General features: G+C 37.5%; 2 protein-coding genes across 2 annotated transcripts in view; one reads left to right on the top strand and one right to left on the bottom strand.

Moving 5' to 3' along the window:
- taok1a (TAO kinase 1a) overlaps window positions 1–8051 on the bottom strand; it is a 28117-nt gene extending 20066 nt beyond the window's left edge. Inside the window, exon 1 of the mRNA XM_067450605.1 lies at window positions 7621–8051. The gene's annotated coding sequence lies outside the window, so the exon portion shown is untranslated. The remainder of the gene's footprint in view (window positions 1–7620) is intronic.
- A 2939-nt stretch (window positions 8052–10990) lies between these two features.
- On the top strand, window positions 10991–27702 carry tsr1 (TSR1 ribosome maturation factor). The gene is made up of 15 exons (XM_067450603.1): window positions 10991–11166; window positions 11573–11676; window positions 11764–11992; window positions 12404–12538; window positions 12653–13101; window positions 14570–14720; window positions 15392–15579; window positions 21727–21947; window positions 23365–23524; window positions 23665–23775; window positions 23943–24075; window positions 25629–25745; window positions 25839–25979; window positions 26101–26175; window positions 27097–27702. The coding sequence occupies exons 1-15, from the start codon at window positions 11049–11051 to the stop codon at window positions 27273–27275; spliced, it is 2511 nt and encodes an 836-aa protein (XP_067306704.1). The 5' UTR covers window positions 10991–11048; the 3' UTR covers window positions 27276–27702.
- The last annotated feature ends 55 nt before the right edge of the window (window positions 27703–27757 follow it).

The following is a 27757-nucleotide window of genomic DNA, read 5'->3' as shown; positions in this document are numbered from 1 at the left end:
TAACTTGATCTCACTCATGTGTACATTAAATAATAATGTACAGGTCTACTAGCCTACAGAAATGTAATAAAGTAATCAAATGTAAAATAACTGCATATTTAACTGTTTAAATGAAAGATTATTCCTTATTAAACTTACAAAAGCTATTCAATCAAGAGCAGTGAGTGATGTCCTTATCGTTTGTTTGACATTAAACATAGCAGTAAAGGCTACTGCCCCTTTAAGACCTAATAGAGGGATATGCGTCATCTTTCACGACTGTATAAAGTTCACTTAAGGCATATTCAGACTATGTCTGCTAGAATACTCATCAAGATGAACATGTTGGCATACTTTTTGTGTGAGTTTGTCCGTTTAAGCACAAGACTTGAAAGAGAACTCAATATTTGCGCGCTGTGAGACGGGTGCGCGCTTCCGGATGACAGTGACGGATCTTCTCTCAGTGCGCGCGAGTTATTATGGTTATTGGTTATTATTCGCGTCTTCTGGCACTACATCCGGGTAATGACGGCGAAAACGACTGGTCATATTCGGACATACATAGTGCGGCCGCACTCGCATTCACTGAACACAGTTTATAAAGAGGGGAAACAGTATGCTATTTTTATTTACCCGCCACGGTGGCCGGTAGGTGAAGCGAGTTTACCCGCCACAACGCAAAATCACCCGCATTTGGCTGGTGGCGGGTGCTAATTTCCATCCCTGTCACACACACACACGCGCTGCCGCCTCCCTTCCACTCACGTCACTTTTTTAAAATCCCCCACAGCGCGAAACACGAGTCCCGCAAACGCGCCACAGAGGAGCTTGTTTGTAATCAGAGGACAAATGGCTCCTTAGTTTCGAAATGGTATAGGTACAAGGTGAGCGCATTGTAAATAAAGGCGTTTGTCCAGCGTTAGAAGCTCATTTGAATCATTGCCGCGGCTCATTTAAGAAAATGACCGCTCCGAAGAGACGCCGCTTTAGTTCGAGGTAGTGCTAACAATAATAAAGAAAGACGATCAACACCTTATGTGTTACCACTGAAATGAAGATGTAATATATTTCCAAATGTAAGCCCATCTTAAGCGAAATGCAAGCTTCATACTGTCATCTGCCCTGGCTCTAACCTCGAGTGTTTACTTTTTGCAAACCTTGTGAGCGCGCAAACCCAAACGCTGTGACCTCGCGCCAAATGTTTTTATTGGTTTATTAAGTACAAACAGGCGAGTTATGAAAAATTGAGTGCGAGGGATATGTTCAATCACACAAAAAGATTTTGGAATGAGACGGCCAACTGTAGCGTTTAGTCCACTGTCTATAATAGCCTAATTTAGAGATCACTTTTTTATTTATTTTAACCAACAACTTTGATCGGTTAACGTTGATACGGTCAGCCATCGGTCAAACGTTCATCGGTAAACAACCCTAGGCAGGTGTTAACTTTACCAACAGTCTTGCTTTAAAAAAAGGTTCTAAATAAAATAAAAATGTAGTCCATACTACCTTTATTTGTTTTGTATATCATTTCAAACTGCATTTCCACATTGCAATTTTGTATAGACTATTCATAAACTGAATTAACAGAAAAATTGCTATATCGTTATGTATATCGTTATCGGGATATCAAATGAGCTATATCGGGATATGAAATTTTGGCCATATCGCCCAGCCCTAGATGTACATCATCTGTTCGCTACGTGAATAGTAAAGTGTCATTTATTTCTGTTATCAAAGCTGAATTTACATTTACATTTACATTTATGCATTTGGCAGACACTTTTATCCAAAGCGACTTACATTGCATTCAAGGTACACATTTTACATTATTGTCAGTTGTTGCTCTCCCTGGGAATCGAACCCATGACCTTGGCGTTGCTAGCGCCACGCTCTACTGGTTGAGCTATAGGAAAGAGCGTAGAGCGTAGAATTTATCATCATTTCTCCAGTTTTCAGTGTCAATAATCATTCTCATATAAGGATTTAATGCTCAACATACATTAATGATTATTACAGTGTTGAAAACAGTTTTGCTGCTCATGGTGCTGCTTCATTTTTGAGGAAACCACCATACCATTCAAACATTTGTGGTAAAATTAAAAAAGAGAGAAATGAATACTTTTGTTGATCAGACATAGGCTACATTAAATTGATCACAAGTGATATTTTTAATATTACAAAAGATAATAATTTATTTAATAAATGCTGTCCATTGAACTTTCTCATCAAAGAATCCTGAAAAATAAAATGTATCATGGTTTCCACAACATTTTTAAACTGTTTTCAACACAGATAATAATAAAAATAGTTTCTTGATTATGAAATCCTCATATGAGAGTGATTAGTGAAGGATCATGTGACACTGAAGACTGGAGTAATGAGGATAAATTCAGCTTTATCACAGGAATAAATTACACTTTACTATATTCACATAGAAAAGGGCTGTTTTCATTTGTAATGGTATTTCACAATATTACTGTTTTAACTGTATTTTTGATTAAATAAATGCAGCTTTGTAGAGCAGAAGATAAACATTTAAAAAGCTGTCAGTTAGCACTGCATTATTCATATGATATAGGCCTACTTTATTGTCAATAAATAGGCTACATTGAGATGGCTTGAAAAACACTCATAAAGCATATATTGCCACAATCGTCTGATTGTCATCATCACGTCTCAGCTCATAACGATTGTTTTCCTTCAGCTGCAGCTCCAGCGTGACAACGTTTCTACGAATCTGCTTTTGGACTTTCTGTGAGAGCGCCCTCCTCATATTTAGATACGAATAAAATGACAGGTCATGCATAGATAATTTTTTGTCTCTGAATTTAATTCTTGATGTATTCACGTTGGTTTCTATAAATATGTTATAAATATATTATGTATAAATACACTTGCCCCCTGTCCATCATGGCCTCCTAATAATCTCCATATCCTGACTGGCTTCATCACTCGGTCTCCTCTCCACCATAAGCTGGTGTGTGGTGAGCGTTCTGGCGCAATATGGCTGCCGTCGCATCATCCAGGTGGATGCTGCACATTGGTGGTGTTTGAGGAGATTCCCCCCTTCTATGTAAAGCGCTTTGAGTGCCTTGAAAAGCGCTATATAAATCGAACACATTATTATTATTATTATTACTTGCCAATGACCTCAAGAAGCGCGCAATCAACCGAGGTAGAGAAAGCTGTCTTTAGCATCTGTTAACTTGCCCGCCCTCGCGCAGGTAACGCTGTTTCGAATCCCGCTCGGAGCGGGTCGACTAGGATCGGGGAGCACCAGTAAATGTGTGGGGGATGAAAATACACTTTATTAAAGTGTTATTACTTTATTCATTGACTTAATATTTCAAGAGTGCGCACCCGCACGTGTATACGGTTCACTCCTATATCCAACGATCTGGCGGGCCAAGTAAAAAAACAAATAATATTACAATCAATCCCGGGTGGATGAGAGATAAATCATTGTGTCTGTTTGATAAATACGTTCTGTGAATCATTCCGGTTGCTGCTTTCAAAACAATCTCTCAAGTGAACTGACAGACAAGCAGAAACTCATTATATATGTAAATCTTATCCAATCCTAGCCCTGGGCGTTTACTTCCAAGTCTTCAGTGCGTCACACCCATCAGAACCAAGCATTCAGTAGAGAGACTCAAAACCAGTGTGGAAAATAGCCTTACTTATTCATTATGATGTTTTTAAATGTAAAAACCATGCAAACGTCATAAGTAGACCTCAGACAACAGTATCATTTTTTTTTAAAGCCAGTTCATGACACCTTTAACATGGAACATGGGGGCCCATCAGAACTGCCTATGTATAGGGCCCGTGATCTTGTGCTACACCCTGTCAGTAAACATACCGTTTATGATCACATGATCCTGGGTGGCACATCCTCAGGATTCATTTTTTATTTGAGATTTTTTTTTAAAAGCCTAACATGTTTTATATGTAAATATGCTTAGAATTATTTAATTTTAATATATATTTTAAAATGTTCCTGTGATGACAAAGCTGAATTCTCAGCATTATTACTCCAGTCCTCGGTGACGTTTACATGCTCCCTTATAATGTGATTACAATATTGCAATTAAACCTTACCTCATGTAAACGCAATACTTTGATCAAAGTAATACAATTAAGCTCATAATCGTAGTACATAGTCGCATTAAACTAGGTGACATATGCCCATATTTAATCACAATAAACAGGGATGTAAATGCCTTGATCTCATTATTACCATTCTGACCAAAGTGTGCAGGTGCAAAGACGTACATGGATTCCGTGTGTTGTTCACACAACTTCATGAATGAACTTCGTGACATTATTCAGAGGATTTCTCTATTCCAAATCAATAAACTCTGCCGACACAACTAGCTGCGCAGTCTCCGCTCTGTATCTTCATCAGATGGCGTGAAGAACACGACGGCAGTGGCAAACCCCACATTGCGACGTTCATCACTGCACCGAATAATATCCAGTAAGCTACGTCCATAAAACTGTATTATGAATTTGATGCGAGTAGATTAAAACAATGGCTGGTAACATGCATAGGCTGTATCTGAGTGTGGTATAACCATACTTATTAGCGAATAATCAGAATAATGAAAATGGCATGTAAACTGGAATGCTCATGTCATGTGAACATCTTACTGTGATTAGGACGGTAGGCTACTCTGATTATTATAAATATGGTAAATGGTAAATGGACTGCATTTATATAGCACTTTTAACAGACACTATGGCCATCCAAAGCGCTTTACATCTTGCCTCGCATTCACCCATTCATACACCGACGGCGGAGTAAGCCATGCAAGGCACCATCCAGGTCGTCAGGAGCAGTTGGGGTTTGGTGTCTTGCTCATGGACACTTCGACACTTGGTCAGGTGCAACCGGGGATCGAACCACCAACCTTCCAGTTTGTAGACAATCTACATGGTAGTGTGGCATAGCTGGTGCACAATAATGTAAATGTAGTCATTGTCACATGGTGCTTCAGAATATGAATATGCTGATTTCTGCTCAAGAAACATTTCTTATTAATCAATGTTAAAAACAGATTTGCTGCTTATATTTTTGTGGCCACCAAGATAGATTTTTAGGATACTTTGATGAATAGACAGTTCAAAAGAACAGCATTTATTTGAAACAGCATTTATTTCGCAACCCAATAAAAGTCTTTACTGTCACTTCATCTTTGCTGAATAACACATTTTTAAACTCTTACTGACCCCAAACTTTTGAATACTAGGCCCTATATTCATATTTTTAACATGTAAATGTTATTTTAAATGAATGCTTGTTCATTCCATTTTATTCCTACTTCCTTAAATTAACATTCAAATGACTATTCAGTAATGCATCCTATTTGAAATTTCTCAATTCAAATGAATTGACATGGAATTTAAGAAATTAAGAAATTAGCTGCCAGATGCTTAGCATGTGACACAGATTGTAAGGGCAGGACTTTGAAAGACAGAACGAGATGACACCCCATCATGCCATTCAACAGACACAGAAGGAATGTGGCAGGACAGGACGACACAACAGGAGGGCAGGAACTGCCCACATGATGTCGTTTTCTTTCACTCACTGTTACTCTATTTCCTGTTCACTCAGCTCATGTGCTAATGGCACTTCAAATCTCCCATCAACCATTTCAGTGCTAATCAGCTCTTTAAGTCAACATCAACATTCTTCACCCCTTCACTCATTTCCTTCGGACTTTATCTCCTTTTCCAATGAACTGACAGGTTTAAACAAAACTCAAAGTTAATGCAAAGCTGAGCCACACAAATGGAGAAATGCTGAGTTGCTATTCAGGAATGTGTGAAAAGCTGAAAAACAGAACTGCAACTTGGGTCTGCTACCGCAAAGATGCGAAATACAAGGAAATAGCTCTATTTGTCTAAAAAACAAGCCTGTTCATGCATAAAATTATCAAAAATGTCCTTTCAGGGAATTTACACTGTAGATATTACTATGACTGTCCTACACCTATATCCCTGTCTCTGAAGATACCATTTGGTTAGGACTAGCCTGAAAGAATCCATCAGGATATCAAACAACTTACCCATATCTCTCATAAAACCTTTAAATTCAGATGAGGAGGAATGTCTAGGAAACTCCTGTCCACTCACTGCGCCAGACAAACAGCAGCACAACTCTGAGTCTGACCCAGTCCTTTCTTCGCCACAGGCAGAGCTTTAGAGATGGTGTCCTGTGCCGGCGGTGCACTGCTGGGTATTTATAAACACTGAGTATGACCTTGCGAGTGATTAGGCCCAGTGTCCAAAGCTGTACCTGTGGAGATCATTTCATTTGGAAATAGTATGGGCACTATTTATTTAGTAGACCATTCTAGATGCTATGTATTTTATATTATTGTTCTTTCCAAGCAATAAAACATTTTCTAAGTCAACGTATAATTAACATCTAGTAACAAACTAAATTGTAATTTTCAAGACATTTGTGAACAAGCCCTTGATGCTTCTTAGGGATACATCTGGCCTGTTTTTTTTTTTTTTTTTTTTTTTTTACAATAAACTAAAAATATGTAAAAATGTCTTGTAAGTATGCCATCCTACAAGATAGAGAAATGTATGGAAATAATTGAAACTGATACACCAAGCTTGTGTTAGTCACTTGATGACATCAATGATAATCAGAAGTCTGATATCAGATGGATGTGGGAGTGGAGACCCTGAGGGCTAGTGTAACGGATGCTGTGCGGAGAGAGGACAGAGGCCCAGATTTAAGAGGCAGCAATGAGGTCAGAGAAAGACAATCATGGTGGAGAAAGCAGCCAGTGTCTCTCAACAACAGAGGCACTATTCAGCCTCTTATTCACATACCACCAGTTTGCATGTTTATGAGCAATGCAAAGTCATAAACAAATGCAGCAGAGCTTCATTGCGTTTCAATCAGAGCTGCCATTCCCACTGTGACAGGGCAAACCCAGCATACAAGCATCGATACAGGTAGCAGAAGCAATGGTAATGTCTAAGAGCCATTTATGAACCACCAGATCTATAACAATAAAGCCAGCATCCTATTGACAGATAGCAATCATGGAAACTTAAAAATGTAAACAGTAGGTCCATCCATCATTATCATTCAGTCTGTACATCTCAACTGTACAAATACATCTAATTAAACGGCTGTTTACACAGATACATCAGCAAAGTCTACAAACACGGCAGATTGTCAACTGCACGTTCATTTTACATTAACAGCATGGTTAAGTATTTCAGATCACAATAAATCAATCATCACATCTTAATACATACGGCATACATGATCATAATGGACAGAATAGACAAGCTCTTGAGGTGACATCCAGATCACACATCCCAGAACTAAAATCCCGACATACCACATGCATTTCTATATGGTGAATATGCAGATGACCTGTTAACAGCTTCATCACCTGCAGCCAAACTTCTACAGACAAACCCATGACTTGGGTGGAAACTAATAAACTTTGATCAAAACAGTTGCGTTTTAATGTTATTTCACTGGAATCGGTTACAGAAAACGAATAGAGGTTAAACTAACACCTCATGTTGTGTTGAAAAGCAGGACTTGTTAATTTTGACATTAACTTAAGTTAGCAGAAGAGCTAACAGCTCACTTACCCTCCCAACAGGCCAGGATGAGCAGCCAGCCCGAGAAAACTCCTCCGACCACAACAACAACAAACCCAGTAGACAGAAACACGCCTACCGACCCCAAATCAGTCCCCAAAAACTTATCACTCGCTGTCAAGCATGAGTGTCCGCTGGAGAAACTCCTCCAGCCTGGAGCTGGTTAACGGTGGCCCAGCAGCTCTTCACTCTCTCGGGCTACTGCTGCTAAAGATGGCGTCCGAGACAGATCCACTCCCTGACGGCTTAAAAACAGAGATAAACACGGTCCTTTTACAGACCGACGACGAGACTACTTCCCAGATTCGGTGCGAAATGCTCGAGGCTGTTGTTTTTTGAACCAGTGTGTTCGGGCTGTAGGGTGATGATCATGTTGTGATGGTGGCTGTGATTTTTTCTCTCTCTGCCCTCCTCTAGTGATGTCCGATTCGCGAACGAATCATTCTTTCGTAACGAATCATTTTTGACTCGCTCGAGCCAATTCGTAAGGTGTTTGAAATCTTTCCGTGGTGCGAATTACTGTATTGTTCTCTAAAAAGTTTATTTTTTCTAAATTAATTTCCAATAGCAGGTCTAAAAGTAGGTTACATATTCTTTATGTACAGTAGCCTAGTACGCTTTTATATCGTTTTCAACTTCAAGGAACGCGTATAGCTCTATCCATACAGGTTTTTCTACTGTGTGCTCATAAGCAAAAGTCCCTTATATGTGGAGGTAGACTAATCAAGGCAAGGCAAGTTTATTTGTATAGTACATTTCATACCCAATGGTAATTCAAAGTGCTTTAAATTAATTCAAATAGTAGTAACATATGCATGAGAAATAACAATACCATGTGTATGAATTTATTTAAAAAACAAAACAAACAAGGATAATTAAAACAGTTGTAAATATATTTAAACATAATAAAATAAAATGGTCAGATACACAATGTCTGAAATAAAAATAAAACATTCTTCAGTTTACAGTCTCCATACATGTACCATCTTAATTAGAACACACCTAATTTCTTTCTCAAACACGTTCATAACATCCATTTCAATCACTATTCTCTGATTTTTACTCAATCACAGCAGTAGCCTACGTCGCTCGTACGTTTTGACTAGTCAAGCAAAACCTAATACAAAACATAGTGATAAACAGTTGTATTTTCCTAAAATATATTTAGTAATATCGTGAGTAGGCTATTTCCAGAGCGCTTTGGAGTGACGATTTTAACGATTCTATGAATCGGGTTTTAAACCGAAGCGAACCGATTCGCTAAAAAGATTCGGATCAATGCTGCCCTCATCCTTTCGTCTTGGTTCCTGGAACGCCAGTTCCGCCCTCCCAATGTGGGAAACTCCCACCGGCCCCAAGAGACGGAGCATTAAATCCCTATAATAAACAGCTATACACATGAACATGTCCTTTATCAACATTTAAGACTTTGTTTGCTTGGGCTGCCAAAATCATTGAGGAATAAGCTCTGTCATGGACTTCCTCCTTATTTTCCTAGAGAAGTATTAAGATTTCCCACCCTGATCCATTATGATGTTAATTGCAGCATGGCAGTTCTGGAGAGGTAAACACAGATGAAATCAGAGGAAATTTTAATGAAACATGATTGCTGCAAACAAGCAGCTGAGTAAATGGCAGCAATACAATTTCAGCATTATGATAATATTTGTTGGAATTGTTTGAGTGATGCATTTTAAAAAGTGTATCTCATAAAGTTATCAGTTTAACACATGGGAGCATTTTGGAAATGTTTTGAAGATTATAATTTTGATACTATGCTGTGATGAGGACTTCTCAAAGAGATGTAAATGATTATGATGATTTTTTTCTGGTGTGTCTGAAATGTGAAAACCCACCAGCACTCACACAGATGGACTTGAAGATAACTAGGACAAGCAAAGAACAACTCATAAAAATGTAAGGGATTACTGTTTCCTCTGATGTAATCCGAGCTACACTCTATAATGAGAATACATTTTACCAGTTTAAGCAAAAAAAAAGAAAGAAAGAAAATGTACAGAGCTGTAGGCTTTCTTGGTATTGTTCAGTAGCCTATTGGTAATCATCACTGTTATGGATCAGTAAGAGGTTAAAGTTGATCCCTGGGCAAAATTATTACAGTGATGTCAACAAGCCTGCACGCAACCAATTGGTAAACAGAGCAGAGAACTAGAGCTCTGGGTTGGTTCTGAAGCAGCCATATCTCTCAGCCAATGAGAGCGCAGGATGCTGTCACTGTATCCAGGCGAACAGAGGGTTTTGAGATGTATGGAGCCTGTTTTATGAATGGGATTTAAAGAGCCATGCATTGTCCTGTTGGCGAGATACTGTGGTGTGTTATAATAAGTGTAAAAACAACAAAGAAATTCTCTAGGGACTAAATGATTTAGTTGACCACTATTAATATGGCTAAATACACTTTGAATTCTTGGTGTTCATCAAATGTTTAGATATCTAAAATAGCTTTTTGTGTGTGTGCTGGGAATGATTTACGATTTCCTTTGTAGGCCTATAATCTATTTGTTTTAATGGACTAGGACTTTGAATGGGGGACACATTTGTTTGTTTTCTTATTTTATATTTTTTTATGACAATATAAAATAATAAAACTCACACGCATGATTTAGAAATGAAATTGATCAAGAAAATATATGCTCTGTCCTGCATAGATGGTAATGAGAAATTAATATGTGCTTTATCTTTTCACCCAGGATTTCATGAGAAAAACAGAGAATGAACCCATCAAGTCTTTTTTTAAAAAATGTATATTTACAGAGTTTTATGCCTTTAATTGAGGTCAGCTGGAACAAGAAAAAAAGAAGAAAAAAACAGGATGGGATCAAGACATGATGCTGGATGCAAAACAGCATGTGAAAGCTCAGATAGCTTGCAGATATATTTAATGGTGTAAATATGGTGTGCATTTATGTGTGTTTACTGTAACAAATAAAAAGCTAATCCATATCATGGACATACATAAATATACATATACAACATATCATGTAAATGATATAGTCATAACAGACAAAAATTAGCAACATTACGCGTATTGTCATAACAGTGCAACTTTTTTTTACTGTTCATATATTTCGTATTAACGTATAGCCTATTTTGAGGAGTAACCAAACATTAGATGGGCCCCATTGATTTCGATAGTATGGGAGAAAGCAGAAGAAGAAGAAATCCGCAGAAGAAAGAAATTCAAACAGTTTTGGAACAACTTTTCGTTTTTTTCCACAGATTTTCATTTTTGTGTAAAGTAGCCCTTTAACAGACAATGTATCCACGGTAGGATAATTCAGCTGAACAACAGTAGGTGGCACTCGGGCACTTTTTTACTCAGTGGCGATTTCTGCAGAAGGAAAGCTAGGCGCGTGGATATGACGTCAATAAAGTTTACATGTGCGGCATGACAGAAAATGGCTGCAGGAGATGAACAGCAGCAGGCACACAGACCTGGAGCTTATAAACAGAAAAACAAACACCACAAGCATGGAAAACACCGAACTAAAGGCGAGATCGGGCGGGAGAACAAGGGTATGTCTGATGGATTTATTTACAAATATATACGCGATAACCGTCACGTGGGCAGTGCTTGTCTGAGTGGACACGTGTTTAAATGTCCGAGCAGGTATCTCTCTAAATATGAGAGAGAGAGAGGTAATATACTTCTATATTAGAAGGCCTACGTTTAATAACTTAAGTCAACCTCAGATGCGTGTTAGTCTGAGTTGGTTTAAGATGGTCTCCCAACCTAAAAGCACCAACGCTCCTTTAAAACCACCCTGACCTGGCTGAGAGACCAGCAAACCATCTTAGTCATTGATACTATTCTAATTGTGTTGATCAGTTCTTTGTTATAATCTTTTTGTTATAAATTTGTTATAACCATGCAGTGTATTTTTAAGACTGTAAACTTGACACCTTGCATCAATCAAATTAGGTAGAGTTGCCGTCATGGCTCTCACCAAGAAACAGAGAAAAGTGATAAAGAAAATGGACCGCAGAAACAAAGCCAACCAGCTGCGCCGCAACAAAAAAGACTCGGTAATGTGACTTCATTAGAGTTCTACTTGGTTTACAGATTGACCATTCGTTGAAGAACTAATCTCTTTGGGTTGTTGATGGTGACAGGTGCTGACGGAGAAAAGAAAGCTGGGCAGCAGGGACGGACCCCCTCATCTGGTGGCAGTGATAGCCCTTCACGCAGCAGTGGATGCTGGCGCTGTCACCAATATATTGAGAGGTGAAGGAGTTGGTGGCGTGGTGCATGAGGATCAAGGAGTCACTGGGGCTAAGAACAGTTTTGGTCTTGTTCTACCCCGCTTTAAACAGAGATTCACTTTCTACACGCCAGATGCAGGTAACACTAAGCAAAGGAGCATATGCTTATCAAGCACGTTTGAATTTAATTTCTAACTTCTGACACTACAGTGGTCACATAAGATTCGTACACCAAGTAAGATTTTTTTAGATGTTTTTAAAACATCTTAGTAACACTTTATTTTAAGATGATGAAGTTACACCTTACCACATGTCTTAACAATAGTTATAACAATATATTATGTATAATTATAAGTAACTAAGTACATGTAGTTAATTAATATTACCCAGTACATATTTGAGGTACAATGTAACCTTAAAGTGTAACCAAAGTCTCTTATTCTATGGATAAAAAAAAAGCATATTATTTTCTTATCAAAGGAAATTACCGTCATTTCAAGTGTAATTTCTATTAAATGTCTTTAAAAATTCATGTTTTTTCTCTCTTCAGTGGATATGCATTCACTCCTGGATGTGGCGAAGATTGCAGACAGTTTGGTGTTTGTGTTAGAGTCGAATGAAGGTTGGGACAGCTATGGAGAATACTGCCTGTCCTGCCTCTTTGCCCAGGGGTTGCCAAGTCATGGTGAGATATAACTGATTGCTTCCAGTAATACAGTTTATAATTTATTCTGTACAAATTTGATGGAAGTGACACAATTGACACATCATAATCAATTCTACTTCCTCTGCCCTACAGCACTGGTGTGTCAGGGAGTGGCTGATCTAGCGGTGAAGAAACGCACTGAGTCTCGAAGGGCACTCTCTCGTTTGGTAGAGTCTCATTTCCCAGAAGCGCGTCTCTTCCCTGTGGACGGCGAGCAGGATGCCACGCTATTGCTGAGGCACCTCTCGGCACAGAAACAGAGGCGGCTGGGCTTCCGGTCTCGCCGCTCATACCTGCTGGCTCAGAGAGCCACATATATACCGAACAACAGCCAGAATGGGACAGGGGGCCCAGCCACAGGGTTAGGAACCCTCTGTGTGTCAGGATATATTCGAGGTTGTCCTCTGCAAGTCAACAGGCTTGTGCACATCACAGGTCATGGAGACTTTCAGCTCAGCCAGATCGATGCTCCTGCAGACCCTCTACCCTTAGTGACAGCAGCCCCTCGCCCAGCAAAGCCAGGACGAGACGTAGAGATGATGGTTAGGAGGATAAGTTGCTGTTAACTTTTGAAAACTGCATTTGTTTTTTGCTGTCGTAGAGAATTTGTGCGGTTCATTAATTAATTAATTCATAATTAGAAGTTCCACACCTTATTGTTAGGGGTTAAAGGAGTACTTCAGCGCTGGGAAGATGAATCTGTATTTAAACTGAGTCATTAATGTAATAGAAATGTGAAGTTCAGTTAGAGAATAGACACTACAATTAAAAACTGAACGTGTCTGTTCACATAGCACAAACTTTCATAGGAATTAATTTGAGAAGTTAAAACACTTACATTGCTCCACCGGCCGCCATTTACAGGAATGCCTGAGACTGCAGCTGCGAGCTGAGCTGTGAGGGCGATCTCCCATTCCCCATGCGGGGATTGAAAACGTGGAAATATCGCCCTCTGCTGGCTTTAGTCTTTAGCCTCTGGCCAAAAATTCAGAAATAAAATGCATAAATCTCTTGTCTCATGGGAATATGAGGGGGAGCACAATCATTTGAATATACTCCAGGGTTTCTACTGATACAAAGCCATATGCTAATCACTGAAGTAAACCTTTAACAGCTTATGACCCAGGACCAATAGTGAATAAATGAAGACCAAGAGTCAGGAGTGTAATTAATTAAAAGAAAAATGTACTTAAGAATAGTTTGCAGTTTCCAAAGCAGAAGTCAGCTTCAAGTCTCACAAGGAGTTCGTAACGCTTTACAATAAGGTCCCATTAATAATGCATTAACTAACACTGAGCAATACATTTGTTTCAGTATTTTGTTAATTTTTATTCCTGTTAGTTAAAAGTTTTTTTGTTAGTTTGTTAAAGTTTTGTTAGTCAGCTAAATTTTGTTAGCTGAAGTCCATTAAATACTGCAAGACAGCTTTATTATAATCATGTAGTAAATGTTAAAATTAATTCATTTTTGAAAGTATTTTTCTTTGTTAGTTCATTTTAGTTAATATATCAATAATGTTAGCAAGTGGAACATTATTGTTTAGTGATACCATTATTACTAAAGGATTAATGATCAGGATTTAAAAATATATATTTTATTGACAATTTCTACCTGATGAAATATTTTAGAGCTTGGCATTAGTATTGTATTCATTATAAAAATGCCTGTGACATTTTAAGATTGTATTATTTTACATGACTTGTCCAGGTCTAGAAATCACACATTTAAAATGACATTCAAAAGTTTGCTGAGGCCCCCTAGTGGGCTCCGTCCCCCTGGTTGAGAACCACTGAATAAAACCCCACAGTGAAAACTTGTTGGTCCAAAAACCTGGTCCTAGTAACTGTTTTAAAACTCAGTTGTGTTCGGATTGGCTATGGCTTTATGCCAATATGTAGCATTTTCATTTTCTTTATGGATGAACTAATTAATTAACTCTGGAGTGTTGTCACACCTGATTTATTTATCATCTGTGATGTTTATTAAGATTCTTATATCTATGTCCTGTAGGATGGTGGTGATGGAGATATGAATGAGGACATTCGGGTGTTGATGAAAGCAGACCCTGAGAAGAGAGAGAGCCTGCAGGCGGAGGCAGATGTGGATCCCATGGATGGGGAACAGACGTGGCCCACAGAAGCAGAGCTGGAGGAGGCAGAAGGTACTGTATTACCATGAGCTCTTGAGCCCTGTTCACACCAGAGTAAATATTGAAATAACATCAACTATAAACATTACATGAAAATGAGAATAGATGCATTGGTATCTAGCTGAAATATGTTGAAATGCTAATATTACCAACTTGAGATAACCTCCCCCACTGAAACTGAAATAAAAATAAATGTAAAAAACGTACTTGCTTGCTTTCATCACTTTTGCTCTTATTCTCGTACTCTTTTTCGTTTGCCAAGTTGAACAGCCAAGACAAGTTTTTTCACCAATGGCTCGACGCGGATTCCAACATGTTAAATTGGTCGGAAAAAAAAACAGACCGTGTCCGACTAGAGCAAACGGTGCAGAACACCTAAAAAACGAAGTTGGTTGACGCTCAATAACTTTTCATCTCGTTCATATGACAATGCATTATGCACTGCTGCAACTCTCATACAAACACTTTCTCCTCCAGAATATTTCTATTGAACTCAATAACAAAAAATGGATTGTCAAAACAGAATAAAATCTGTTTTTTTTTAGTAGCCATGCATCTAATTTATGATCAGTTTTAAAATTTGTATCCAGATGCGCAGGAATTCCTACTAGTGACCTAAATAGGTCAGTGGGATTCTCTCTATGGACAATATGGATATTGATAAAATGTGTATTTTTGTTCAGAGGGCAGAAAGAACAGGAGAGTGATGAAGGTACCAAAGGGGACTTCTGACTATCAGGCCACATGGATCACTGATAATGCCGAAGAGGATGATGGTGTTGTTGACAGCTGTGAGGATGAGGATGATGATGATGATGATGATGAAGATGGGATGATGGAAGATGAAATGGACGGTGATAATGATTCTCAGGTGAGTGTTTATTATTTTGACACAAGCAGTCACAAGTTTGATGAAGCCTTTCCTTTAGAGGAAAAACAAAACAATTACAGCCGTCTCTGCCATAACCAAATAACTCCAAACAGGAAACTATTAGTCTGCCAAAATAAATCACACGGGAGCTGTGAATGAGGACTAATATAGATGAGAGATGTGAATATTTTTTTTCTCCCTCCCCCTACCTATTTTACATATTTCTGTATTTTCCACCCTCAGGGTCCCCGCGGGGTCTTAAAAAGTCTTACATTTCAAAATCTTAATATAAGGCATTTAAAAGTCTTAAATTCATGGAAGCATGATGTTCTAGGTCTTAAATAATGTTAAGCAGGTCTTAATTTTCCTACATCCATGTAATGCTACCTCTAATGCTCATTGTAATGCTCCCGCAGCGTAGGGTTGTGCCGATAGACGATAGTATCGTGTATCGACGATAGGCAGAGAGATCGCCGAAAGCTGAAGCTGTTGGCGATTTCAAGGCGATATTTGGCTCGCTCCCCATGAATATAATAAATGAAAAAAAATCATTATTAAATGAAAATATTATGATCATAGTTATTATTATTATTATTATCATCATCATTACATTAATTGTACTTATTCTGCTTAGCCTTACTATTCACATCAACATCAAAGCGCGTGGTGTTGCACTCATAGGCTACGTGCCGCATATATACTGCGAGTGCAACACCACGCGCTTTTAAAATGTAAAAATGAGTTGCTCTTCAGTGAAAAAAATGTTTTTTTAAAAACGAAAAAACTACATAGTTTCAGAATTTAATTGCAAGGTGATCAACCTAGCCCTATATTCACAAATTCACATAAGCCACGGCGAAAACGGCATCATCATCATCAGGCTAAAGCATTTTTTTTTCATAAATGTACATTTATTTTATACTTATAATAATACAATAACAAATTGCTATAATATAATTATAGGCTATAGCCTATACATTTGAACAGAGCAATCAGTCAAAAAGTAAAAGCAGCTTTATTTCAAACGACTTAACGACGGAACAACAATGAACAAAAAATATTGCACTGGCCGTTAAGCTAAGATTTCTTGTTAAAGTGCAGTGAAATAGGCTACTTAAATGTCAGCAGACAATGTATTTTCTAATAATGTGTTTTAGCCCTTGCCCGATGGGCTACAGAAATAAATAGTCCATTAAAATAGACAGGCTGCGACACCAGGTTGACGGTAGCCTAAAAATAATAAATAACGAAATAGGCTTTAATAAATAAAAAAACACAATGAAAGAACTCAAATAAAACGGCAAAACAATTAAATCACCTCAAATGTATAGGCTACTCGAATGAACTTATTGCTAAAACAAACACAAGGCCAGAAACAATTAAGACAACAATTATTGTTATGCAATTCAGTTATCTATTCCCAAAAATGTTTTGTATAAAGAAAACCAGCTGGTTTGAGAAGGTTGCGGTGGGGAGTATGTTGCCCGCTGCACTGAACACGCGTTCCGATGGAGCCCGTTTCACACACACGCCCGTTTCACACACACTCCGTCTGCAGTGCGTGTGCGGTGCGTATTTTTTTCCGTACCCATGTTAACGGATGACAGCTGTCACACTGCACGCGGGTGCTGTCCGTCAGTCCGTTCCAGGAGCGGTGCGTCTGCAGCCGTGCACGGATCGTTTTCGTACCGAGGCTATTTTTTGCTGCGCTGCGTTGCTGCATTAAAACGACAGAACATTGTTCGCATTAAAATAAACAGGTAGGCTATTGACGCGAAAATCTAGTAATTTAACCACAGATGCGTATAACTTAAAATAGCCTATAGGCCTACTCTTGTTTCAAAGTCAACACATGGCTTTTTTTCTCAAGTTAAGCAAGGAAACGAGACTGCAGGATTTCCTTTAAAAGGTTTAAAAACGAAAGAAAAGACGAGAGTCGGCTGTTTTTGAATAGCCTATTGTAAGTTTCTAATTTAAAATGTTTGTGATTTAGGCTATAACCTATGTTTAAATGTTTTGCCACTTGTGTGAGCTAAATCTAAATATGAATAAATTAATTGAATAAAATGCTGTTTATGTAGGCTAGTGACGAGCCATGTTCAGTAAAAACTTTTGGATTTTAAATAAAAAATAATGAATAAATGCTGTGTTTGTGGTATGCAACAGCGGACCAGTTGCACACGGATTGCTTCACGGATGAACCTAAATAATACAAACACAACACATCTGGTTAACTAGAAGAGCATCATTTCGATTGTTAAATAAGAGGCGATCTGGCGCTCGTTGCCGCTGTTTTCAGTGCTGCAGATTTCTCTCGTGGCTCGTGCATGTGCAGAGCACTTTAATCTTACTTTTGTATTCGTTCCGGTAAAATCACGAAACAAAATGCACAAAAACTGTCCCTGCTCTTCATGTACAATCAATGATGATATTCGGTTTTAATGAGAAAAAAATACGAGGATTTAAAGTGTGCAAATCTATGCCTTTATTCACGTGAAAAATCTGGACACTAACGCTATATTGTGTTTAGATGCATCCCCTTACAATACGCCATAAAGTGTGTATCATATGCACACAAAAAACTGCGTAGCCTACCATTTGTAATTCCACGAGATTGCACACTCGTACTATACGCATTTTCGTGAGACTGTCCCACCCACTTTTTAAAACAAAGTTATGCCACTGAATGCTCCACCCCGACGCGATAAGATCGCGTATCGGCGATCTCACAGGCTGACGATATGACGATTGTTTGTAGTTCTTTCTTTCGCTAGTCCAACTATTGTTCGCTGTATTACAACTACAAATGAGGCCAACATGCATTTTATATTGCAGCCAATCAGCTTTCGTGTTATTGGCACGAGTCTCTTTCTGATCGTACCCCACAGACGCATAAAACGGATTTTATTCAGCTGACAGTTGCTCCAGTTCTGCGATCGCGAATCTTTCTCATCATCTTACATAATGACCAAATAAAAGTATGATAGCACTAAAAAGAGTTAATAAAAGTGATGTAAACCACGAACTGCGATGTCAGACTGTGTGTTTGCTGCCTGTCAGCGCTCGAGCTAGAGTACATAATATATATTTCTAGGCTCATTACACTTGAACGATCAAATACACACACTATTATGCATATGTCCATAACCTAACTTGAGTAAAAAAGTTTGGGACGTGTCAGTAAGTACTGGATCTCTGCATTAGATGAACAGCAGGTGGTAAGATGCTGAACTGTTTCTTTTCAGCAGTTGAAACCAAGTTTTCAAAGTGAAAGCCAACAAATATAGCTCTTGTCTGTGTGTAAATGTTACACAAACAACAACACAAACAGGGAAAACGGCACTTACACGTACAGCACTATTTGTAGATATGTATCTGTTGTATTACTTTGTTTTGTCCTTTTGTCATTTGTTTATAAGTATATGTTTTATTACTGACCATTTGTTTGATTAGCCTATTTAATTACTTTACACCTTTTTACTTATACTAAAGAGCACATTGCTGTGGTTTACTTTTAAGATTTTGGTCATATTTCCAACCCAAAGCAATCGTGTTATTAAAGATAGATAGCACACTACTGGACCAGCCTCTTTTTTGTAATACCAAACAAGAATCATGCTTTTTTTTTATTGCCATGTGTGACTATTGTGCATCTAACATAATAATATGGTTAATGTGGAATCCTAATTATTAAAAGAAAATAATTTTGATCTTTAAAAAAAATCTAACGTGTATAATCCTGGTGGGATTGAGCTATGAATAAGTGCAAGTTTACTAACACTTTGTTTAATTTAAATAATTTAATTTGCTTTTCAAGTAATTTAGTGATTCTGCATTTTCTTTGTATGTTTTGTTTATTGCGCAATATAGGTCTTAAATTTTATTCATAATGGTCTTTAAAAAAGTCTTAAATTTGACTTGGGGAAACCTGCAGATACCCTGAGACATGACATGACGATCAGATACCCTGACCCTGAGACATATGACATGGGTGAATTACATACAGGGATGTAAACAACGCGCTTTTCACGCCTCCCTGCTTGGTCATGGGATTTTGAGTGACTTGTGTGAATCGTGCAGATCCGACAAGTTTTTTAAGAGGTGGAGGGCCTGTCTGATTATAATTTTACCAAGAGTAATTCTGGATTGCCTCCACCAAACATAAGAGCTAAGTAAATCAGAACACTGCGCACCAAAACAGTACAGTACAGTATGGGTGCAAGCGTGAACCTCCGGTGTTTCTTCTTGCTGTGTATCTTTTATTGTCTGTGGCAGTGTCATTGCGTGGTTCGCCCAGCTTAATTTGTGGCTCGCATGGCAGTAAATAATACGGTGAAATGATCTTGCAGTCAGTACATTAATACAAACAAGCAGGGCTATAACATAACCCATTAAAAATTCAAAGTGCCTGCTCTATTACAAATAATTTATATTTTATAAATGTATTTTTAAATACCCAAAACAGCGGCGTTTGTGGGTTACGTGCCAGCATCATGAGCAGACAGCGTGGCAGAATCCAGCTTGAAAAATATATAACAGAATTATGCCAATGTCATTTTGTCGAGTATTCACATATTAAATAACGTCTTAAACGAACTTAGAGTTGTGAGGAAAAAAGGGCACGTGAGACAGCGCATCAGTTCTGCAGCGGCAGATCTTAAAGCGACAGCAGCCATTAATGTTAATCACTCACTGCTCTTTACTAAAGAACTTTTTTGTAGCTTTAATAAGGATTAATCTAAATTTAATTAATAATGTATGCATTTGCAGACTGTTTGATAGCTTTGTTCAATTTCTGTAGCCTATTTTCTACCTGTGAGACAGGAAGGACACAGGTAAAAAATGACAGGTTTATGAGAGGATTCTTTTAAGTTGAAGTTTAAAGCCTAATAAATGTTTAAAAAAGCTTTCAGTTAAACTGTAATGTTGAATGGCTATAATCAATATTTAAAATCGGTAGCCAGCCTTCATTCATATTCATAGAAATACGCCATTAAACAAATATTTCAAATATACTGTCTTTGTTTTTTCTACATTAATTTGGTTATTTACTGTAAAATGATTGCATCATAAAATATAATAAAAACATAACACTTGTTTTTAATTGTGATTAATCCTAATTAATCTCAGAAAAATGTGTGATTAATCCAAATATTTAAATCGATTGACAGCACTAAAAGATAGTTGACATTAAAAATATATTATGCATGCATACCCACTATCTCTCTGCCTTTTGAATTTATTGCATTGCATATTGTATGTTCAGGGATGACAGATTGATAAGCAGATATGCTACTGGATGTAACTTCTTACACTTTGCTTAAAGTGTCTGTCATATTGATTTTGCCCTACCTGTGGGGCTCTCCTGAAAAAAATAGCAAAACTGGTCTATGGTATCTGCCACTGCAACACATTTTAGGAGTGGGAATGTTTATCTTTATCAGGTTTTGTTTTTGTTTATCTGTTATGGCCAAAGTGTGTTAAACCCAAGTATAGCTGAGTGCCCGATAATGATTGAAGGTCTAAATAAAGTCAGAAGATGTAGGGTGGGCACAGTGCGGGCGGAACAGTGTATACGTGACTGCGCTGTGTGGCGGAGAGGCACTGTTTGTTTTCTCAACGTCTGCTGCTTGGCCTTAGTGCCAGGCATCTCGACGCAACAATAGTGTTTGGAGAGGGTGTCCCGAGAGAAGCCTTCTGTCTTCCTGCTCTTTGGACAGAACTTCCTGTCGAGACTTGCGGTGGGGGTGGCCATTTATTTATACCAGCTGGGCTTGAAAGAACAAGGGGAAGCTTGACATGTATGGAAGTTCTGGTCCATTTATTTTCTTTAATCATAATTAGCATGTGTTTGATGTCTTGGGGCGCACCAAAGGAGACTTTTCAATGCAAGATGTTAACAATAGGGAAGTGGTACTACAGATGATTACAGAGATTATTTTTATTACTGCACCTGCGATTGTTCTGCAGGTTGACCCCACAGGGGGGGTTAATGCACCCCAGTGGTATGTCTTGTCTTTTTCCCTATCTCAGCCACTATGCTGTCTGTTTAGTGGACTTCAAAGAAATTGCCTGTTTTGTTTGGGTTTGCTAGACTCTATGGATGTATGTGAGAAATGTTTTTACATGCAACTCTTCCTCTCTAAGGATGCTGAATCTGAATGCGTATCTGAAGAAGATGATGACGATGGGGAAGAAGAGGAGGAGGAAATCAGTTCCTCCGGACGCACTGGAGCCGATCAGAAGTATGACGAATGCATTGACGAGGCTGAGGAGGGAGAGGGGCTGAGGAGATACCGAGAGGCACGTGCCAATGAGATGTTTCCCGATGAAGTCGACACTCCCCTAGACGTCTCAGCCAAGACACGGTAAGAACCAGGGGTAACCCTAGTTTAGGGTCCAAATCTTAGTATTAAATATTTGCTTATTAGCATGCAAATTACTAGGATATTGATTGTTTTATATATATATATATATATATATATATATATATATATATATATATATATATATATATATATATATATATATATATATATATATATATATATAATTTTTTTATTTGATTGTACTTATATACTTGTGTATATATATTAATTATATTTATATAATTTATATTTAATTATATTAATGCCTTATTCTTAATGACCATATTCTACAGCCCTTAAACCTACCCAATACCTAAACTTAACAACTACCTTACTAACTGTTAATAAGTAGTAATTAGGAGTTTGAGGCAAAAGTTGTAATTAAAAGTTAGTCCATAGTGAGAATTGGACCCTAATCCAAAGTGTGACCGAACCAGGAGACAACAACGTATCTGTCCATGTTAGATTTGAAAGGCATAGGTCACCCAAAATGTTTAGTCTCAATTTACTTGCCATCATGTTGCTCCAACCCCTGCATTTTTTGTAATTTATTAAGTTATGGCCAGTATAAAATTTTAGTACTATATAATGTCATTTTCAGTTCTACAAGTGAATTTATTCACTTATAAACATTATACATTATAAAGTATGAACTATAGTAGGACAATATGGGTATTCATTTTGATATCCGCTAAAGATTATGTTTAACAGTTGAAGTGTTATTAGTTTTTTTTAAAGATTGCCGTCATCAAACACTTAAAAGTTGTAAATTTGTAACTTTAAAGTATGAATATAAATGTTGCAAACTGTTAATATTAACATGGTTGATGTGATAAATAAAAAAAACAATCTCTTATATAGGCTGATAATTTATATGGTAAAAGAGACAATATAAAGGTCTTAGCTTTACATTGCGGTTTAAAAGTATGGAGTCCGAAAGACTTTTTAAACGCTTTTGAAAGAAGCGTTTTTCCTTTGATCAAAAATGCAGTAATGAAATATTGTCATATTGTGAAATATCATTAAAATTTTTAAATAAGAGCGTTTAATTTTAATATAATGTGAATTAAAATGTATTCCTGTGAAGCTGAGTTTTCAGCATCATTACTTCAGCCTTCAGTGTCACATGATCCTTCAGAAATCATTCTGATATGCTGATTTGCTGCTCAAGACTTAAAACGGTTGTTCTGCTTAATATTTTTGTGAAAATGGTAATACACTTCAGGATTATTTAATGAATATGAAGTTTAAAAGAACAGCATTTATTTATTGTTTTACTGTCACTATTGATCAATTTAATGCATCTTTGCTGAATAAAAGTATGAATTATTTAATTTTTTTTTTAAAGAAATGTGGCCAACACTAGACTTTTGAACAGAAATGTACACAAGGTTTCTACTCTGTTCTGCATGTTCAGGTTCCAGAGGTACAGAGGCCTGAAAAGTTTCCGTTCCTCCCCATGGGACCCCCTGGAAAACTTGCCTCCCAACTACTCACGCATCTACCAATTCCAGAACTTTGAGCGCATGCGTCGCCGAATATTAGCAGATGCTGCTAGCGAGGAGGAAGGAGCGATGGTTTGTATGGAGGAGGGGAGGGTGTGAAAGGGGTGTTGGCTAGAGTTATCACCGATATCTTGGTTTGATTCCAGAAATGTTGATGTTTCACAGTTTACCCAAGAAATTTGTTTTGAAATGTCCGTCTTTTATTCCTGCAGGTAGGCTGGTATGTGACTCTTCATATTGTGGACGTTCCTCCCTCAGTAATGGAGAGCTTTCTGACTGGAAAACCATTAGTTCTGGTGTCCCTGCTACCACATGAACAGAAGGTACTTACAGCTTAGAAGATTCTCAAACATTTTAAGTGGTTAGCATAAAATTTCACATTTTGTGTAAAGTTGTTGTAGTGATGCTTGAGTTTTGAAGTGCACTGGTAGAGCTCAGTTTAAATGCACTTTCACAAATAATTACAGTCAGTATTGAAATGTTTTCGCAGATGTCAGTGATGCATATGGTTGTGCGGCAGCACCCGAGCAACAAAGAACCCATCAAGTCTAAAGAAGAGCTGGTGTTTCAGTGCGGTTTCAGGCGCTTCAGAGCTTCGGCCATCTTCTCACAGCACACTTCTGGTAATAACAGCCTATAGAGAGCATCATGTTTCTCAGGATTTCTGGGTTAGTTCACCCAAAAATGAAAATTGTTATCTCACCCTCATGGCGTTCGACAACCGTAAGACCTCAGTTCTGAAGTTGATCTTCAGACACAAATGAAGATATTTTTGTTGAAATCTGATGGCTCAAAAAGGCCTTCATTGGTCACAATGTCATTTCCTCTCTCAAGACCCATAAAAGGCACTAAATATCTCGTTACAGAGTCCATCTCACTACTAGGGCTATCACTTTTTATTTGATATTCGAATATGCATTCAAACACGACGCAAAATATCTAAAGTAAAACAATATCAAACTATATATAAACTATCCGTTTTTTAAAGTGCCTTGTAGCGCATTTTTTTTACAGTCTATAGGTGTGTTTACATGGAGCACAGTAATCGGTTTAAAATCAGGCTATAATTGTTGATGAGAGAGGAACGTTCATTTTTCTGAGGGGTAAACGTTTGGCCTGGCTAAACTCTCTCATCTTGACAGCGTTTTTCCCAGGCACTTCAACTGCGCCTGACAGAAGAATACATTTTTTTTTCTGAGATGATTATTACACTTTACAATGAATAAATAAATAGCTTTTAAAAAACCGTTTTAGTCCTGGTGGTCGTTGAGAGTTGGTATGGCATCCGTGAACACATTCCAGCTGCTGGAGAGGACAGCGTCTGATGCAGCAGAAACTGTGGGCATGTCACATGTCATGGTTTGTGTGTGTAAAAGAGAGAAAGAGAAAATGTCAGTATTTCATTGAGACTTGAGATGAAATAAACTGCTTAAGTATTGTAGAGCGTGTAGTTTTAATTTTCACATGCAGTTACACATTGTCGGTTAAAAAGAAGAAAGTGGCTGGTAAAAACATTGAGTGGCTGGTATAGATTTTGATCAGCCCCTCAATGTTAGCAAAAAAGTTAATTTCCATCCCTGGCATGCGCTGTTTACGGGTGATGTCATGTATTTTGCGAAATGGGTGGTTAGGTGATGTGTTGCCCTCCATACATCGCAAAGCAGATAGGCAATATAAACGATACAAAATTGGCCTACCATAGAGATTTTAATTCTACATTCTACTACAACTGTTTATTAAGTTAAAGGTTTGTTGCCGATTAGAGAAGTGTGATGAGGTCTTAAAATATTTTAAGACGGTCTTAAAAAACGTCTTAAAAAGGTATTGAACTTAACTTCAGGATTCCTGCATATACCCTGTGATGGGCTTATTTTTTTTGAAACAAAGCTTCAAATCGTTATGAATCAGTGTATCGATTCATGATTCGGATCGCCAAAGTCACATGATTTCAGCAGTTTGGCGTTTTGACACGCGATCCGAATCATGAATCGATACACTGAATCATTAAGCTCCAATTCTTTAGGAAGCTTTGTTTTTATTTTTTTATACGTATCTAATTTTTGGGTCAGCAATCCATTTCAACAAAGTTGTTTTGTCTGTCCACATGATTTATCTGATGAATAAATCTCATTAAATGCAATTAATGATATTAAATCTGCCTCCTCTTTGTCTTCAGCTGATAAACACAAATTGGAGCGTTTCCTGCGTCCTGATGCTCCTACAGTGATGTCTGTCTATGCCCCCATTACCTTCCCCACAGCTGGTGTCCTGGTCTTCAAACAGAGAGACAATGGTGGGGAGAATCAGACATAACATTTGATTCAAAAATAACTGCCTTCATCAGTACAGCGTGTGGTTTAGCGTTTTTGTTTTACTTTTACCACAGGTATGCAGGACCTGGTGGCCACAGGTAGTCTTTTGAGCTGTGATCCTCGGCGTGTGGTTTTGAAGAGAATCGTGCTAAGTGGACATCCTTTCAAAATAAACCGGCGCTCTGCTGTGGTCCGTTACATGTTCTTCAACAGAGGTGAGAATGGAGGCGTTAGTCATTTCATCTGTTTACCTTCAGATGTGTGTGTGGTGTTAAATGAGTCATTCTGTTGAGATCTAATATTTGAGTCAAACATTAAAGCATTTCTTTTTTGCAGATGATATTTTGTGGTTTAAGCCAGTAGAACTACGTACAAAATGGGGACGAAGAGGACACATCAAGGAAGCTTTAGGTAAAAAAACAAGCACACACAAAAAATAATCTCAGCTGTGGAGAGAACCCATTTAGGCCCGGTTTTACAGACAGGCCTTATATTAAGACAGGATTAAGCCTTAATTAGTCTTTAGTTCATTTAGGACTTTAAAGTAGTTTTTATAAACATGCCTTTAGAAAAAACATTACTGATGTGCATCTTGAGACAAACAGTGGCAGTGACATATTTTAAGATATACTAATGCAAATTGCTTTCAGTTAAACTAGTTTTAATCTGGGACTAGTTCAAGCCTTGTCTGTGAACCCGGGGGTTAATGAACTTTAATATTTACAGAATTCACTAGCATTTTAAATTAAACATAACTCAAAATATAGATTTTTCACCAATTAGATCCCAAAATATTTATAATACTTATTAATGTTATAATGATCAATTCTAATAGATTTTATCAATAAAATAATTAATATTATAATACACAATATTATCATAATTAATAATAGTAATACATTGTTTGAATATATTTATATAACACTTATTTCATTATTCATTTAATTACTTTGTAAAATATTAAGCATTTAATTAAACTTAATATTAATAAGGATAAAAACAACACTAATAACTACATTATTATTTTGTATGTTTAAACTTAATAATAATATTCATAAACATTCACAATGCATATTTTATTGTTGAATGATTCTTTAGTTATTTTCAGCAAAACAATTATAACTGATTTAAATTCTCAGTTTGGAATATTGGATATTTATACAAAAGCAATAAATATTGTTCAGTAATAAATTTGGTAGAAAGAATATTTGTAGATTAATTTTTTTACTGGGATGAAAATATATAGAAATGATTTTAACAAAATGGCTAACAAAAGTATTGTTGGGAATGTTGGGAACCCTGAGTATTTTATTTCTTTGTGTGCTTTTGCAGGTACTCACGGTCACATGAAGTGTGTATTTGACAATCAGCTGCGCTCTCAGGACACAGTGCTGATGAATCTGTATAAGAGGGTGTATCCTCGCTGGACTTACGACCCCCATGTTCCCGCCCCTCTGCCCTGGGTCAAGAGAGAGGAGCCGCCAGCATTCTGTGACATTGACATGGACTAGAGGCAGGAAGTTATGAACTGAAAGCAATGGAACCATAACATGACACTGACTGCTTGTCACAGCAGCTTAGATATTGATTTTGGACAATTCAATGTCTATATATAATTGATGTGCTTATTTGAGTGTTCTTGAATCATTTCCCATAAAGTTGTTAAAGTTCCTCAGTGACCACTAGATGGCAAACATGTACTTAAGTGAAGAACTCCACAGAGTAAGAGTTTTGAGTCTGGGATGTTTTTAACCAATGTCAGTACAAACATAATGGCATTGGTTATTTACAGTCTCAGGTTGACATATTAACCCATGAAATAATTTCTCAAACACAACATTTTTTTGTTAACCAGTAAATGCATCCTTGGCAATGTTAAAGAGGAGCATGGAAATAAAAAAAAGTGTGAACTGAACTAAATTCCTGCCTAAACCCAAAGCGAGAGTGTCTTGTGTTTTTATGAGGGAGGCAGTGACAACCCGCATCTAAACTC

Source organism: Pseudorasbora parva, chromosome 8 (assembly GCF_024679245.1).
Source record: "Pseudorasbora parva isolate DD20220531a chromosome 8, ASM2467924v1, whole genome shotgun sequence".
NCBI lineage: Eukaryota > Metazoa > Chordata > Actinopteri > Cypriniformes > Gobionidae > Pseudorasbora > Pseudorasbora parva.
Note: the sequence above shows the minus strand (reverse complement) of the source record. Positions and strands in the feature narration are given on the sequence as shown.